Consider the following 17,936-nt stretch of genomic DNA (forward strand, 5'->3'; position numbering starts at 1 on the left):
TGAATTTATAATTTTTAACCTAGAAAAAGACACTAGTTATTAAGCTGAAATACTAATGGGTTAAATAAAATCTACCTAATTTAGTTTTGCTCATTAGTCTCATAATTAACATAAACCATGAGTAAGAAGAATAACAAGATTCAGATAGGATAAAAATGATCAGCAATTTAATAGCATTTGATGTTAAGGAAATCGGAGCCGTTTGGAATGCTGGTGTAAAATACCATTACGTGATTCAATGAATACATAATAAAATTTCCTATCCTGTATGACATAATATGTAATTTAGCTTTTAAGAAAATCCTGTTTATCCATTTATCTGGAAGGAATGAACAAAAAAAGCACAATCCATCCCTCTCCAAAATAAATACCATACACAAAAACTAACTCAAAATAGATCATAGACCTAAATGTAAGCACTAAAACTATAAAACTCTTACAAGAAAATACAGATATAAGTCTCCATGACTTTGGATTTGGCAATAGTTTCTTAGATATAACACCAAAACATAAACAATCAAAGAAAAAAAATGGATAAACTGAATTCCATCAAAACTTTTGTGCTTAAGAGACTTCACTGGTTGTCCAGTAGTTCAAAATCCTCCTTCCAATGCAGAGGATAGGGTTCGATCCCTGGTCCCAGATCGATCAGGACGGAGCAACTAAGCCAGTGGCCACAATACCGAGTCCACATGCCCTAGAGCCCGTGCTCCGCAAAAAGAGAAGCCACCAAGATGAGAAGCCCATATACTGCACAGCTAGAGAAAGCCTGCATGAAGCAATGAAGAGCCCATGTGTCACAACAAAGACCCAGCACAGACAAAAGTAAAATAAATATTAAAAAAAACTTCTGTGCTTCAAAAGATGTCATCAAGAAAATGAAAAGGAAACCCACAGAATGGTGAAGTCATATATCCAAGTTGCAAATCATATATCCAATGGTCTATTAACCAGAATACATAAAGAACTCTTACAACTCGATAATAAAAAGACAACCCAATTTAAAAATGCACAAAGAATTTTAATAGATATTTCTCCAAACAAGATCTACAAACAGCCATAAAGTACATGAAAAGAGGCTCAACATCATTAGTCATAAGAGAAATGCAAACCAAAACTACAATGAGATACTACTTTACAGTCACTAGGATGATTATAATAAAAATATAGTAACAAGTTTTGAGGATTTGGAGACACTGGAACCTTCATATATTTCTAGTGGGAATGTAAAATGGTATGTTTACTTTGAAAAAAAAAACTTGAAGAAGACTTTAACTTACTGATATGAAACTATATCCAAAGCAGTTCACAATTCAGGTGAAAACAAGTAAGGAGCATATTGTAGTAGATGCAGTATGCCTCTGGGAATGTTTGCTGGGTGGCCAGAAGACAGGGGTAATATGAAAGACAAGGGTAGTACTTAAGAGATAACTTTATACCCTTTCTTACACTTCAAATTCTGAACTATGTGAATTAGTATCTATTAAATATTTATACTTTAAAAAGATGTAAGTGCCTTGCACTCCCTGCAAGGCATATACTAACAATCAAAATTTTATGGTCACTATTATCGAAAATTGGGAGTAGGAAATGGCAACCCACTCCAGTATTATTGCCTGGAAAAGACCAGGGACAGAGGAGACTGGCTGGCTGTAGTCCATGGGATCACAAAGAGTCAGACACAGCTGAGCACAAACACATTATTGAAAACAGGAGTTGGTAACCTCTGTACCAGTCACCCCAGTGTAACCTCCACCTCTTCTAATTGATCCTACATCCTACTGCTAAGGTAATCTTCCTAAAGAGTTTCCCAGGTGGCACAGTCGCAGGCTCAAATCCCTTCAGAGGTTCATGTTGTGTTCTAACATGTAATATAAATGAGTAAAGTATTATATGTGGAATGTAAGAAAACTAAGAGAAGTTTAAAACCCAACTAAAAGTGGCACAGCCACTACTGAACTCCAGCTGATTGTATTTATTCTGGAAAGCAGACTTAATGTTGCCAGTTCTTCCAATTTTTCAAGATACCAAAGAGATCCATAAAAGAATGTAACATATCCTAATCTTTAATGCTGGGCCTGGACCATGCTAGTGGGCTAGATTCAGGACACAGGCCATCTGTGACCTTTGATGAATGAAAAGTCCTTAATTCATGAATATACTGGGCTTCCAAACTTCCTCTGCAGGTTTGGGAATTCTAAATGCATTTTCTGTGTAAGAGTGAAATAAGCAGCAATCTGTTTTCCATTATACAGATAAATGACAGCACTGAACCAAAAGTGCTATGTCTTCTACCCTCTATCATTAACAGTGTTTATGTTAAGCAACTTAGTCTAAGTTTCAACTTTAGACTTTGGAAAGTCCAAAATGGTAGACCCCAGGGGTAATCAAAGGGAAGGAGACGACTAGGAAGAATTTAAAGAAAGAAAAGGAGCCTTAGGATGACAACTGGTGAAGAATCTCAGGCAAAAATTCAGATTATTGTAATGGTAGTAAGATAAGCTTTCAAAATTTCTCTGAAGATCTGTGTCTTCTCTAGACAACATATTTAGTAAAAAAGAAAAGAAAGGGGAAAAGGGTATGTAGCAGTAACAGCTACAGCTGAAAATAACTGCAGGCTCAGCTCCAAGGGGGAGGTAATGATCTCCAAAAGAATTCTGTAGCTGCTTGTAAGTCAGACATCATAAGGTAAGAATGCCAAATAATTAGCACTAACATAAATTATAAAGCCAAAAGTAAATGCCTATTCTTATTAGCTTAAAATAAAATTTATTTTCTAAAGGTATACTTTATCACTAAAGAAACAATAAATTGATATTTTTTCCCTAACTGAAATTTACTCATGAATGTTTCTATGAACTCTGAATTTTCTACTCATGGCTAAATATTCTATTTGGAGATTATCTGTACCAAAGACTTAACCTCAGGAGATAATCACTACATATCACTTATGGTTACTTTTGCTAACATTTGGTTAATGTGTAGCTAAAGAAATGTAACTATTTTAACACTATCCTAAGAGTGAACATAATTTAAAAAATGAAATCTGAAAATTTTTGGAAGTCAGTTGTTGGAGATGCTTCACAATATGACTTTATCATATAATTCTGAAGAACAGTCTGCAAGCTTTTTGGCAATCTCTCTCTCTGAAGCAGATATGTGCTCAAGACAACATTAATCTGACTTCTGGATTGATTTTATAGGCACTTCTTCCCAGTGAGTGTGGAAAACCAAGCTGCTGTTCTAAGCAGTTTTATTTTACCAAGTTTTGGATCATGAAAGTGTCTGTTCCCCTTCATTAGTACTGAAATCAAATGTGCAACACAATTCAGAAAGGGTGCTAAATATTAAGAAGTCATTAGAATTATTAAGTACGGAGATTGAATGTATTCTATTATTATTAGACACCCCATGCTATTTCAGATAGAATATGCACATAATGCTTCAGAGTTATACTAAAAAGAATCACTAACCTATAATTCTATTTTTATAGATTCACTAACAAAGAAAAAGTCCTTGAGTATTTCTTACATTTCTGGGCTCAAATACAAGTCACCATGGCCCATCAGAAAACATGAAAGTAAGAGGAAAAAGTTTAAACAGAAGTAAGAGATTTCAGGTTTTGAACCTGACCAAAATCAATCTGAGGAACTACATTAGACTATTTTTATAGGAAAATGTTAAGACATTTATAATACATACCTTGATGAGCTAAAGTCGATCTTAGCATTCCAGTCTTTGACCATATTTTTATTTGTCCATCTTCTCCAACTATAAAAAGAAAATAATAATTGACATTTTACCTATAGGAAATATATGTAAACATTACATATACATACAAAAATCAGCTCTGTCTACATTAATGCACATTTAAAATTCAGACACGTTTCTTGGAGAAGGAAATGGCAACCCACTCCAGTATTCTTGCTAGGAAACCCCATGGACAGAGGAGCCTGGCAGGCTACAGTTCATGGGGTCACAAAAGAGGTGGACACAACTTTAGCAACTGAACAACAGGAGGAGGACGGAAATGTGAGTTCTACAAGAAGTCTCATAATCAATACATCATGTCTCATTTTTTTCACCTACAAAATAGTAATATTTTGTTTCCTAAGGTGAAAAGTTTTTGAAAAAGTATAAAAACTATGCAGCTTGAAAAAAAAAAAAAAAAAACTATGCAGCTTTTATTACAAAAATAAAAATAAAAAAATAAATAAATAAAATAAAATTCAGACACGTTTCTCTAATTATACATCACTGCTTCACAACTAAAAAATTTACCTGAAATTACTTTGAAACAATTTTATCAAAGTAGCCTAACTTTCATGACAATAATTGTTTTTCCTTTAATCTTAGAAGATTTGTAAGTATATTTTTCAAATAATGCTCTCATTTTCACTGACATCTCCATCCGAGAAGCACTCTAAGAAAACTGCTTTCAGTGTGATAAGAAGAGTTACAGCCAAATTCCGGGGAATTGGGGACTGAATGGAGTGAAGTAACAGACTACTTTTTTGAACAGTTTGCCTGAAAGGAAAAGAAAGAGGAAATAGTAGCTAGAGTTATTTATTAAAGGAAGGATTTTTTATTTTTTTTTCCTCAATTTTCAAGATAAATACCATCTAAACACATTTACATGCTGGGAAAAAGGAAAAAAAAAAAAAAAAACCACTGGAAAAGGAGAAGTTGAAAAAACAGGCAAAACAAGAGACAACTCACTGATAAAAGTCCTACAAAAGGCCCAGGGGACAGGTGTCATGGTTTTCAAATATAACTACAAATTCTCTGTTATTCTCTCTTTTAAGAAGTTAAGCTTAATTTCTCTCTCCTTCAGTTTGGGCTATACTTAGTGACTTGCTTCTAATAAAATATGGTGGAAACGATGGAGTATGACATCCAAGGATGGGTTATAAAATATACTGCGGCTTCCATCCTTCTCTCTTGGATCATTCACCCAGGGAGAATCTCCAGCAGTCATGCCGTAAGAACATTCAAGCAGCCCGATGGAGAAGTGCACGCTGTAAGGAACTGTTAGGCCTCAGTCATGGAGTCACAGAGGAAGTAGGACCTCGTGCCAACAGCCATGTGAGTGGGCCATCTTGGAACCACCCAGCCCCAATAGGGCTTCACACGACTGCAGCCCCATCCAACTTCTTGATTCTGAGACAGAACCACCCAGCTAAACGTTCCCTGTCTCACAGAAACTGTTAGCTAATACATGTTATCTTAAGTCACTAACTTTGGGGATAATCTGTCATACAACAATAGATATCCAATATAACAGGTGAAGATGAGAAATGCTCGATAGGGCAGGAGATGGGAGAGAGACAGAAAGGAGAAAATTAAATGAGAAAATTTTGAATTTTGACGGCTCAGATGGTAAAGAATCTGCCTGCAATGCAGGAGACCCAGGTTTGATCCCTGGGTCAGGAAGATCCCCTGGAGAAAGGAATGGCAACCCACTCCAGTATTCTTGCCTAGAGAATTCCATGGACAGAGGAGGCTGGCAAGTTATAGTCCATGGGGTCGCAGAGTCAGACGCGACAGAGCAACTAACATGTGCATGTGTGCGTGCGTACACACACACACACACACATTTAAATGAGAATATTTTGAAGACTTAAAACTTGTATTTACTCAATATTTGATTATTTCAAAACCTTCTTGACAGAATGCTCTCCACTAGCCATGTAAGAAAACTAATATGACATTCTGAATTATAACATTACATAGCAGTCTAGATCAATACTGTGCCAATTACTTGCTATTAGACAAGGAAAGACACTACTGCTAAATTAAAACATTCTGTTCCTCCGGAAATTTTTCTTTAAAAAATTCATTTTAAATGTCATTTCTGCAGATAACTTACCTGTAACTAATGCTGTTCCTTCATAATTCCATCGTCCTGCAAGCACTGCTCCACAGTGAGCTTCCACACTTTTTTCCACTCTTCCTAACTTAGAAATCAGATGAAATTTGCCTAAAAGAAATTATACTTGAGAAATCTATTTTATTAAATTAATTTATCCAATCAACAAGCATCTGTTGAGTACCAACTATTAGATTAGTCAGCATGGTGCTAGGCATCAGAGATACAGGGCAAATAATATAATTATTCTTGCTCTCAAGGAATGCACAGATCTATTGGAAAACAGGCACAAAGGCAAAATTATAAACCCTTGAAACAAGCAGTGTGACAGAATATATATATGATACTATGACAGTTCAGAGGGACAATAAAATTCTACTGGAATATGGTCAAAGGAACCCAAGAGAAGTATCAACAAAGCCTTCTGTTTAAGCAGAATTTTGAAGTTTTGCTTTTTTTTTTTTTTTAAACGGTTATAGCAAAGCTAGGAAAAGTTATATAACCTGTTTTTTCTCAACACAGGTTGTAGAAGGAGTTATGGAGAAGAGAGGATCTAAATAGTTGAATGCTGTTTAAAAAAAAAAAACTGAGGCATATTAAAAAATATTGAGTTTATTTGCACAGAAATCAATTCCAATTTAGCAGTGCCAAACCTTAAGTGGTTAGGAATGCTCCACTGACAGGAGCTCAGGTACAGAAAAATGACAAAACTAAGGATATTACTGACTGACTATTGCTTAAAGCCTAGTTGGTTGTCTGTGATTAGCTGTCCTTTGGTTTCAATTTTGTAACCTTGAAGCATTCATTTAAAGGCTTAGATTTTGACTTGCTGAGGTATACACTACTAGAGTCACCTCAAGTCTAAATGCCTCCTTTAACTAACTTAACGGATAATTCCAAATTTTTGAAATCCTTGCCTTATTTTACACTGTACCAGGCACCAGGTAGACAAAAAGAAGCAGGTTATCTGGTTGCTGTCATCGAAAGTTCACACATTTATAGGCAAACAGCAGAAGACTTACAACATTACAAGACCTAAGCAAAGTATATAAGAGATGTCAAGGGAACTAATCAACTATACAAAGAATAAGTACTACAGGAAGCCAAAACAATTGCAGTGTTGTTTTGAATGATCATGAAGTCTAGTAATATATAGTTTGTAATAAAATAATTAAGTACAGGTGGTCCTCCATATTCAAGGGTTCTGAAATCCTTGGACTCAACCTACCAAAAAACAAACAAAAAAGCCCACAAAGCTCCAAAAACAGAACTTGAATTTGCCCTGCACCATCAACTATTTACACATCATTTACATTGTATTTACAACTATTTACATAGCATTTGTATTGTACTAGGTATTATAAGCAGTCTAGAGATGTCTAGAGATGACTTGCTTCCCTAGTGGCTCAGAAGGTAAAAAGTCTGCCCGCAATGCGGGAGACCCAGGTTCGATCCCTGAGTTGGGAAGATCCCCTGGAGAAGGAAATGGCAACCCACTCCAGTATTCTTGCCTGAACAATCCCATGGACAGCAGAGCCTGGTGGGCTACAGTCCATGGGGTCGCAAAGAGTCCCATGCGACTGAGCGACTTCACTTTCACTTTCGGAGATGACTTAAAGTATATGGGAGGATGTGTGTAGGTTATGTGCAAATACTATGCCATTTTATACAAGGGACTTGGCCATCTGTAGATTTTAGTATCTACAGGGGCCCTGGAACCAAACCCCTTGGATACTGAGAGCCAACTGTAAGTGGAATTAGAAATTTTCCCCAAATAAAAAATATATATATTTTTTTGCTATAAAAGAATAATGTGGCTTGCCTAATCGGATTCTGCCTCAAAGGATTTGTTTGAATTCATTTTTAACTTAAGACGTCTCAAGATTCTTACTAATATTAACAATTCATTAAAAATATATTTAAGTCAGATGCTTTAGGTGGCTTTAAAACGTTTCTCTGGAGAATTCTAATACAGATGGTTTTCAAATATTTTATACCTAGCATCTTGTGGTTATTTCACTGGCCACCAAACCATTTCCATCAACAAAGTCATTCCTCCATTCTACACATATTGCATATTATTTGTAGCTCTGTTGCAGCATTTTTTATTGGGCTATGATTCTTTTCAAGGGGCCATGTCTCAGTCATAGTTTTATTTGCAATAGTGCTTTTACATAAACAGCATTCATTAAGTTTAACCAACTCAGTAACCATACTTAGAAACTTAAGAAGACTTTGACATTCTTTTTTTTCTCTTTCAATCTGATCACTTATTTTCTAGGCCCTCATCAATAAACTACCCCTTTCCTTCATCTAAACACCCACTCCACCCACTCCAAAATCTGCCATCTACTTTTCCTCATACCTTCCTTTTAATTTTACATTTGCCTCTGGGTCACTTTTCAATATAATCAGATTACTTTGAATTCAACTATTATTCTCTTTATGAGACTAAAAAAATTAAATTGGATATACTTTTTTTAATGCATTGCTTTACAGAGAAAATATGAGGGGGGTGGATTTCAAAAGAGGAAACTAGAAAGATGACATATAGTGAGTGGCCAATATTTACTTTATCCAAGTCTATTTCACTAAATGTTAGCATGCTGCCTAACACAAAATATCCACATACTAAATTGCTACATGTCATGTATGAATCTATCATCAAATAAATTAACCAAGCAACTCCTGAACCATAAATGAAAGGTCCATAAATTTCTTTTCAACCTAATTAGAAATTTTATGTACTTTGACCACTGATATTTCTTATCCTAAAATATGTAATCTGACTTTCTGACAAATGCTGAATTCTTACTTCCCACAACCTCACAGAAGACATACACTGAGACAACTAAGGCCAGCTCTTTGCATAGACTTGGCACTCAATAAATCCTTGAGCTTTGTAGTTTGTCGGATTGTTACACATTGCTTGAATAGCACAACCCAAGTAAAGCCTAAGTATAAAACTATATATATATCAAAAAAAATTTTTAAACATAATCATTCCTTTAACAATTTTGGTTCTTCTTCCCTTCAGCTTTTCTATAAACTTTTTAAAATGCTAGACCAAAAAACTAGAGACCAAATAAATTACCTCTAATTATTTGCTAGGGTAGGGTTGGGAGGAGAATATAAACAATTCATTTATTTATTTAATTGATAGCAATTCATTGATTAAACAGTGGATGATTTGGGTAAAAAACATGGATATTTACAGCCAAAGGTAAAAAATTTATCTCTTATTATTAAAGATAAACTAAAAAGAGGAAAATGCTATTTAAAAGAACAGAGGAAGTAGATTAAAATTATATGAAACACATTTCTTAAAGTTAGAAATGCCTTAAGAAATGTCCATGGAAACATGAGAAGGCTTGGAATAGGATATTAGAAAAAAGGTCACATGAGCACTTTTGCAGACTGCTTTATAGCAGAAATGTTTTGGCAGATGGTTGTAAAAAGCCAAAGAGATCAGTAACCACTAACTTCTGATAAAAAGAAATGAATACAAAAATTCTTTTTAAAGTGGGATTTTAAATGTACATATTAACAAGAGAATAAAAGGCTTACTTTAAGATATTTAACACAATGTATAAAAAATTCAACTTTCACTAAATATAATTTAAGGAGTGTTTATTGGATTTATAAGAGATTTTATACCAGAATTCCTTTACAAAGCAGTTCCCCTAATGCATTTCAAATAATTCTTCTTTAAATATAAATCTTTTAACACATTGTTAAAGAAATATCACCTCTAAAAAGTAGGATACAGCTGCATGAAATATTCAAAAAAGAGGTAATAATGGTAAAGAGAGAATTATTGGTGAGACAAAATACTTGGCAAGAGTCTGCTTTATGTACTTCAGGATGTGCCCCAAATCTCACTTTTTTTTTTTTAATGTTACCACTAACACAGAAGATGGAGAGGGTATAACAAAGGGAAGAGTGATGAACTCCAAAATCTGTAACCTTTTCTGCCAGCCTGGGGGGAGAAAAGTCAACAGAAGGAAGTTGGTGTCAACTACAAGAGGGAAACTCTTAAGCAATGAATTAAATTTTGAAGAAAAAAATTTTAAGCATTGGGTTAACATCATACAAAGTGAAAAGGTCTAGCGATCTGCTGTAAAACATTGTGGTTACACAAAATTATATAAGTATATATATATGTATATGTTTCTCCAAGTTTATATGTTTCTCTGTGTTTTTATATAAAATTATTAAATATTGTACTATACACTTAAAAATGTGTTGAGTGTACATCTCATATTACATGTATTTTCAAACCAGAATAATACTTCTTTTATAACATTTGATTAACAGAGAACACAGCATCCATATATAAAATGATCTCAGATGTTTATCTGGCAGGAAACCCTTGACCAACCACCTCCCAGTGGCATTCACTTTCTTCTGTTTTTGAATATTTCTTTTTCATTTTTATTTCTGGATTCTGTTTCCAGTCTCACTCTTCCACTTTTTTCCTTTGAACTATCATCTTTTGCTTTCTCTTTCACAAGATCCGAGATATTCCTAATTCCACCTAGGAGAAAAGACTCAACTACCCCGCTTTGGTTCTCTCTTCTTCCCGCATCTAGTTGTGCTGGGCTACCTTATTTTTTTTTTTATTTTGTAATAAACCTAAAAATAAAATACAGTCTCTCATGGAGAAGCAAATGGCAACCTATTCCAGTATTCTTGTCTGGAAAAGTCCATGGACAGAGGAGCCTGGAGGGTTACAGCCCAGGGGGTCACAAGTTGGACACAACTAAGCACACAAGCACAAAAGCAAACGTTAAACTTTCATTTTTTGGGAAACTGTACGGATTAGCAATTCTAAAACCACCTCCTGTGAATTGCAGAACTGAACAAGTGAGTAAACACACTGATAATAACGGCAGCCAAGCTTCCACACTGTTTCCAAGTATTGAGAAAAAAGACTAGAATGAACCCCGCAGTGCTGAACTAGAACTGGCAGTATCAGAGTTAGCTTATGGCTTCTGTCACGGAAGGAACCACGGAAGGAAGGGAGGGAGGAAGTGGAGGAGGAAGGGAGAGGAAGTAAAGGTAGAGAGGGAGGGAGGGAGGGAGGAATATATATGTTTTTAACATATATTTCTTAGCTCCGTCCAATGAGAGGGCCTTGAGGCAAACATATCCCACTGAAATGCACACACCTAGCAGTCTCATCTTGGCTTTTAGATATCATCAGGCACACAAAAAAAGAACACGTCTCCTTGGAGAAACAGCTGATTTGGAAGTTGGGACTGGGAAAGTACAAAATGAGCCTGGAACATCTTGTGCCAGCCAAGTGCTCAAAAGATGAGGAAACACACCCCCCACGGCAAAACGAAAATTCATTTGACCTTGCTTCATGGAGTTCCCAGTGGCCAAATCTGGGGCAATTTTAACATTAAAAATTGTAAATGATAGTAATAGGATGCTCAAGAAATAAAACAAGGGATGGGATGGGAGGGAGACTCAAGAGGGAGGAGAGGGAGAGAGAGATATGCATACATAGTTAAAATTGATTTATGTTGTCATATGGCAGAAACCAACACAACACTGTAAAGCAATTATCCTCTAACTATAAAAAATAATGAATAACTTAAAAATGAAATAAAATAAGAATCTATGACTCTAATCTGATGTAAGTAAACAAATAAACAAATGGGCGGGAGACAGATGGCTCTTCCTTGAAGTAGAATACCAACTAATCAATATAAAAGATATTATGGCATTTTAAAAAATATCATTTGGCAACCATCATAGTAATAAATGACTCAGCCAAGAGTCTTAGATGCTAAGATAGTGGGAGAAAATTTGACGAGGAAGAGAATATTTATACATAGTCTGAAAGTATCCGTTTAGAAATTATTTACTAAAAGGGAAAAACATTAACTTTACAGTAGATTAATTTAGTGAACACAACCTTTCAAAGTAATCAAAGTTAACGTCATCAGTAAGGGGTCAAACCAGAATTATGAATTTTCAACTCTGATGCCTTAAGTATTACTGCTAAAAATGTATAGCTGAATTTAATCATAAAGAAACATCAGACAAAAGTGAATTGATTGGACATTCTATAAAAATAACAGGCGCGTATTCTTCAAAACAGTCGAGATCATAAAAGAAAGATGGAGGATTTGCTCCAGATTAAAGGAAGCTAGTGAGATTGACAAAAACAATGTGTTATTCTTTACAAGAAAAAAAAATTTTCTATAAAAGACATAATTAGGACGCTTGCTAAAATCTGAATACAAACTGTAGATTAGATAACAATATTATATGTGTTAAATTTCCTGATTTTGATCAATGTATTGTGGTTAAGTAACAGAAAAATCCTTATTCTTAGGAAATGCGTTGAAGTATATATGGTTAATGACCCAGATAATCACAATGGTGTGATCACTCACCTAGAGTCAGGTACCAAGGGAACATTTCATGCAAAGATGGGCTCAATAAAGGACAGAAATGGAATGGACCTAACAGAAGCAGAAGATATTAAGAAGAGGTGGCAAGAATACACAGAAGAACTATACAAAAAAGATATTCACGACCCAGATAATCATGACGGTGTGATCACTCACCTAGAGCCAGACATCCTGGAATGTGAAGTCAAGAGAGCCTTAGGAAGCATCACTACGAATAAAGCTACGGCAGGTGATTGAATTCCAGTTGAGTTATTTCAAATCCTAAAAGATGATGCTATGAAAAGTGCTGCACTCAATATGCCAGCAAATTTGGAAAACTCAGCAGTAGCCACAGTACTGGAAAAGGTCAGTTTTCATTCCAGTCCCAAAGAAAGGCAATGCCAAAGAATGCTCAAACTACCACACAATTGCACTCATCTCACACACTAATAAAGTAATGCTCAAAATTCTCCAAGCCAGGCTTTAGCAATATGTGAACCATGAACTTCCAGATGTTCAAGCTGGATTTTAGAAAAGGCAGAGGAACCAGAGATCAAATTGCCAACAACTGATGGATCATCGAAAAGGCAAGAGAGTGCCAGAAAAACATCTATATCTGCTTTATTGACTATGCTAAAGCCTTTGACTGTGTGGATCACAATAAACTGTGGAAAATTCTGAAAGAGATGGGAATACCAGACCACCTTACCTTCCTCTTGAGAAATCTGTATGCAGTTCAGAAAGCAACAGTTAGAACTGGAAAAGGTCCAGAACTGGAACAACAGACTGGTTCCAAATCGGGAAAGGAGTAAGTCAAGGCTGTATATTGTCACCCTGTTTAATTAACTTATACATCATGAGAAATGCTGGGCTGGATGAAGCACAAGCTGGAATCAAGATTGCCGGGAGAAATATCAATAACTTCAGATATGCAGGTGACACCACCCTAATGGCGGAAAGTGAAGAACTGAAGAGCTTCTTGATGAAAGTGAAAGAGGAGAGTGAAAAAGTTGGCTTAAAACTCAACATTCAGAAAACTAAGATCATGGCATCTGGTCCCATCACTTCGTGGCAAATAGATGGGGAAACAGTAGAAACAGCGGCTGATTTTATTTTTTTGGGCTCCAAAATTGCAGATGGCGACTGCAACTATGAAATTAAAAGACACTTGCTCCTTGGAAGAAAAGTTATGACCAACCTAGATAGCATGTTAAAAAGCAGAGACATTACTTTGCCAACAAAGGTCCACCTAGTCAAGTCTATGGTTTTTCCAGTAGTCAAGTATGGATGTGAGAGTTGGACTATAAAGAAAGCTGAGCACTGAAGAACTGATGCTTTTGAACTGTGGTGTTAGAGAAGACTCTTGAGAGTCCCTTGGACTGCAAGGAGATCCAACCAGTCCATCCTAAAGGAGATCAGTCCTAAGTGTTCATTGAAAGGACTGATGTTGAAGCTGAAACTCCAATATTTTGGCCACCTGATGCAAAGAGCTGACTCATTGGAAAAGACCATGATGTTAGCAAAGATTGAAGGCAGGAGGAGAAGGGGACGACAGAGGATGAGATGGTTGGATGGCATCACCAACTCAGTGGAGATGAGTTTGAGTAGATTCCGGGAGTGTGGACAGGGAGGCCTGGTGTGCTGTGGTCCATGGGGTTGTGAAGAGTCGGACACGACTGAGCAACTGAACTGAACTGCACTGATACATGATTAAAGTGGCATGTCTGTAAATTACTCTCAAATGTTTCAGGAAAAAGTATGTGTGGGGGGCAGGAGAGAGAGAAAAGAGTAGCAATGATTAAGTACATGGGACAAAATGTTAACAATAAGTGAATATGAATAAAGAATATGCAGGAATTATTTGTACAATTCTTACAACTTTTGTATAAATGTGAAATTGTACCAAAATCAAGTTTTTTTTAAGTCAACCATTCATTTTATCATCAGAAGTAAACAAGTCTAGCTCTTTCCAGAGTCAATCTTCTAAGTGCTAAGCACTGTATTAAATACTTTCACACAATATTTCATTTAATCCAGATTCAGGAAGTAAGTTTAAAAACTGCCATACATTCTGCCTGTAAAAGAACTGGGATCTGATGTGATTGTTTGCCGTAACATCCCTTTCTTCTTCTGGCTACAAAAGCCCTCTTCTCTTTCCCTTTCCACAGTGACCGAAGGCCTGCCGTGCTCAGGCAATCAGTGTCCCAATCCCTTGACTAAAATGATTCACTCAGTGATGGGCACATGACCCAAGATTGTCAAGGACCCTTTCTGCAAGCTGACTGCAAGAGGGACTGAGGAAGAGGCACTGTGTCTGCTGACCTTCCTCTTCTTGTAAGTTAAGCCTTGGGCTGCTGGCTGCCATTTATGCTTACCTGGGAAGAGTCTGTCCAAGAGATGGTAAGGATCGGGGCCTGCTGCCTCTGTGCTTAAAGATCTTCCCCAGGAGCTAGGTAAACCAGAAAACTCCAGCTGTGCCTAAGCTGTTAGCCTAGTAAGTTTTTGTTACTTTGATGAAAGCACTCCTAACTGACACCATAGATAAAGTGTAATACAGATGAAAAGGGCTTCCCTGGTGGCACTAGTAAAGAACCCGCCTGCCACTGCAGGAGCCGTCAGAGACGTGGGTTCAATCCCTGGGTCGGGAAGATTCCCTGGAGAAGGGCATGGCAACCCACTCCAGTATTCATGCCTGAAGAATCCCTATGGACAGAGGAGCCTGGCAGGTTACAGTCCATAGAATCGCAAAGAGTCAGACACGACTGAGGCAACTTAGCACACACGCATGCACAGACAGAAAACAGTTCAAGTTATTTCTAAGAAACAAAAACATCTCCTTAAAAAGTAGAAAAATGGTGCTTTTCACTCACCAATAATAAGACTATGATCAAACTACTTTGCAGCTCTGTAAGTGAAAATGAGTGTGCGTGCTATGTTGCTTCAGTACTGTCGGACTCTTTGCGCTGTAGCCTGCCAAGCTCCTCTATCCATTGGATTCTCCAGGTAAGAATAGTGGAGTGGGTTGCCATGTCCTTCTCCAGGGGATCTTCCCAACCCAGGGATCCAACCTGCATCTCTTATATCTCCCATGTTGGTAGGTGGGTTCTTTACCACTAGTGCCATATGGGAAGCCCAAATTAACATGTACTAGAAAATAAAGACTTTATTTAATAGAGACCTTACTAAATGAATGTGTGTTATACCTATTTTTAGTGTGGTTATGTTACACAGTAAAACTTTTAAGAAATCAGAAACCAAAACTGTTAAAAGCACAATATCTGTGAACACAGAAAAGTAAAGCCCAAGGTTCCCATTCGATCCCAGTATGTGCCAGTTTAACTCACTTTCTTCTATGACAGTGGTCTTACAGTCTATACACAGACCAACCGACCACACAGGAAATGGATAAACAACTCAAAACATAAGTCATGCTAAGAAGCAGTGTCTTTTAAAAACAAAGATGAGCAAATAATGTTTATTAAAAACTTACCATCAGAACTTGTGAGGACAAAGATTTCTGCTTGAGTTTGTTTCTTTATGCCTAAACTTTTTGGAAACCAGTGAAGGTCTATTGGGTAAATATCATCAGGCAGCTTTACTATTTGACTTGTTTCACCAGTTAACAAGTTCCACTTCACTATCTGGTGATCATCACTACATGAATACAGTTCTTCAGCAGTAGTCCAGCCGACACAGCTTACTAATTCTTGATGTGTCACCATATTAAGGAGACATAAAACACACAAAAGTCTTCAGTTTTAACAAACACAATATCTTGCAGATGCAGATTATAAGAACAGTATAAAATAGGGTCAAATGTTTCAAGCTTCAAAACCTATTTTTCAGTGTATGACTTTCATATTTTTTCCATATAAGGAAAGGAAAATAAGCATCTATCAAAACAGTTGTAAGAAGAATGGAAAGCAGGATAAAAAACCCAGGTGCCAAAAGAGAAAAAAAGAAAGATTTAATACATGAAAAAATTTTAAATGTGTTACAAAATATTCTATAAACAAGGCCAAAAAATGCAGAAAGACATCTAACAGATTAAAAGGAATGAAAGATCTACTCTAATCTGTTGTAGGATAAGTGGGGAGAAAAGGGAAATACGTATTTTTTTATTTACCTATATCTGTATTGTTTTTAGAATAAGCATGTATCATTTTGATAAGTTTTTAAAAATCAACTGTTAAAAGAACACTGAAATCTAACAGTTAAATACCTGCTTAAATAACATAATAATTTACCCAGGAAAAAATTACAGATTAATAGCTGAAACTAAAATCCTACCAAACTTCCTGACATTAAATTCAGGAAGTAATTCAGTTACAATTTACTGCCCATACAAGGTGATATAGATAAGATACAAACCCTAAAATTCTTACTTTAACTTATTTTTTGGTCTCTGATTTATCAAGTAGATTTCTATAAATTGAGGTGCTCAAGTGGCCCTTACTTCCTATATCAGAACAGGCTCTTACCCTAGCAGAGTGTGTATTCTACAAAAGGAACTTTAGATTGTCTTTTATGAAAGATGCTTTCTCCTGTTTACATATGGATTTCTATATTACCATATCATCCTAGTTGGGTTGTTTGCTCTTTTGTTGTTATTGTATAATCATTTTACTTCCTTCTCTTTTCACTAATGTTTTCTATTGGCTTACCCAAGCAATCAATAAACTCTAAGAAAAAAGAAAGAGACTATGTGCCATAATTATCCTGGGATGTTCTAAGCTTTTTTTTTTTAAGACTTTTTTAATACTTCAAAATATGATTAAGCAAATAACCAGAAAGGTAAAAAATGAAATTATAGAAGGGTCTGAAGAATCTGCACAAATAGGTAACAAAGTGGCATTGGAATACTCAGAATTCAAAGCAAAATCTAAACAAAAGAACCTTGATATCACTAGACAATTACTGAAAAAAATTCTTCCAATATAACTGTCATAGCTTAAATAGTGTTAGTTAAAACCTTTATTATACAAAGGGAGAGTGTCAGCTAAAACCTAGAAAGAAAATATACACACACTCTCCAAAACAAAAAACATTAATTTTATCCTCATAAAAACTGATGTAAGTACCCAGCAGACATATGTGAGGTATCTTCAAACTAGTAAGTCACCTAAAATTATGGGAGAAATGAGAGGACTGCTAGAATAAGAAAGTCTAGAAAGATCATTATTCTTCAGCTTGAAAAGGTAAAAGCAGACACTAGACAGTCAAAATCTATAAAACTGTAAAAAGCATGAACTTCTGAGGGCCCACTTTGAAAAAAGAATAAAAGTGATTCAATGAGAAATAAAAGGAATTACATCTTCACTCAAACAGTAAAAATAATAATAATAATAATATAAATTCAAAACATTTGATCAAATGTCTAAAATACTGCTTTTCTATCACTGAAGGATCATATTTTTCTTTATTTCAAATCTGTTGAAGAGCAACATTTTGTAAGGTAAAATAAAAATGAATTACTAGGAAAATGATCTTACATTGGGATATTGTGACTGTCAAATTGCTACAAAAATTTCTTCCCTCTTACTTTCAATTTCTGTTCTTATCACTTTACAGGCCTGTAGTAAAGTCTGAAGATGATACTTCTAGAAGCACTGGTCTAAATAACTACCAATGAAGGTAAAAGGGCCTACCATAGCTTTCCG

At 35.7% G+C, this 17,936-nt stretch overlaps 1 protein-coding gene across 5 annotated transcripts in view; it reads right to left on the minus strand.

Annotated features, from left to right (window-relative positions):
- IFT80 (intraflagellar transport 80) overlaps positions 1 to 17,936 on the minus strand; it is a 114,409-nt gene that overhangs the window by 82,892 nt on the left and 13,581 nt on the right. For all 5 annotated transcript variants that reach the window (XM_043875291.1, XM_043875288.1, XM_043875289.1 and 2 more), the window contains 3 exons: positions 15,767 to 15,988; positions 5,870 to 5,980; positions 3,703 to 3,771 (listed from right to left, as the gene is read on the minus strand). In XM_043875291.1, coding sequence (XP_043731226.1) covers positions 3,703 to 3,771; positions 5,870 to 5,980; positions 15,767 to 15,988 — 402 coding nt within the window. The remainder of the gene's footprint in view (positions 1 to 3,702; positions 3,772 to 5,869; positions 5,981 to 15,766; positions 15,989 to 17,936) is intronic.

Source organism: Cervus elaphus, chromosome 19, assembly GCF_910594005.1.
Source record: "Cervus elaphus chromosome 19, mCerEla1.1, whole genome shotgun sequence".
NCBI lineage: Eukaryota > Metazoa > Chordata > Mammalia > Artiodactyla > Cervidae > Cervus > Cervus elaphus.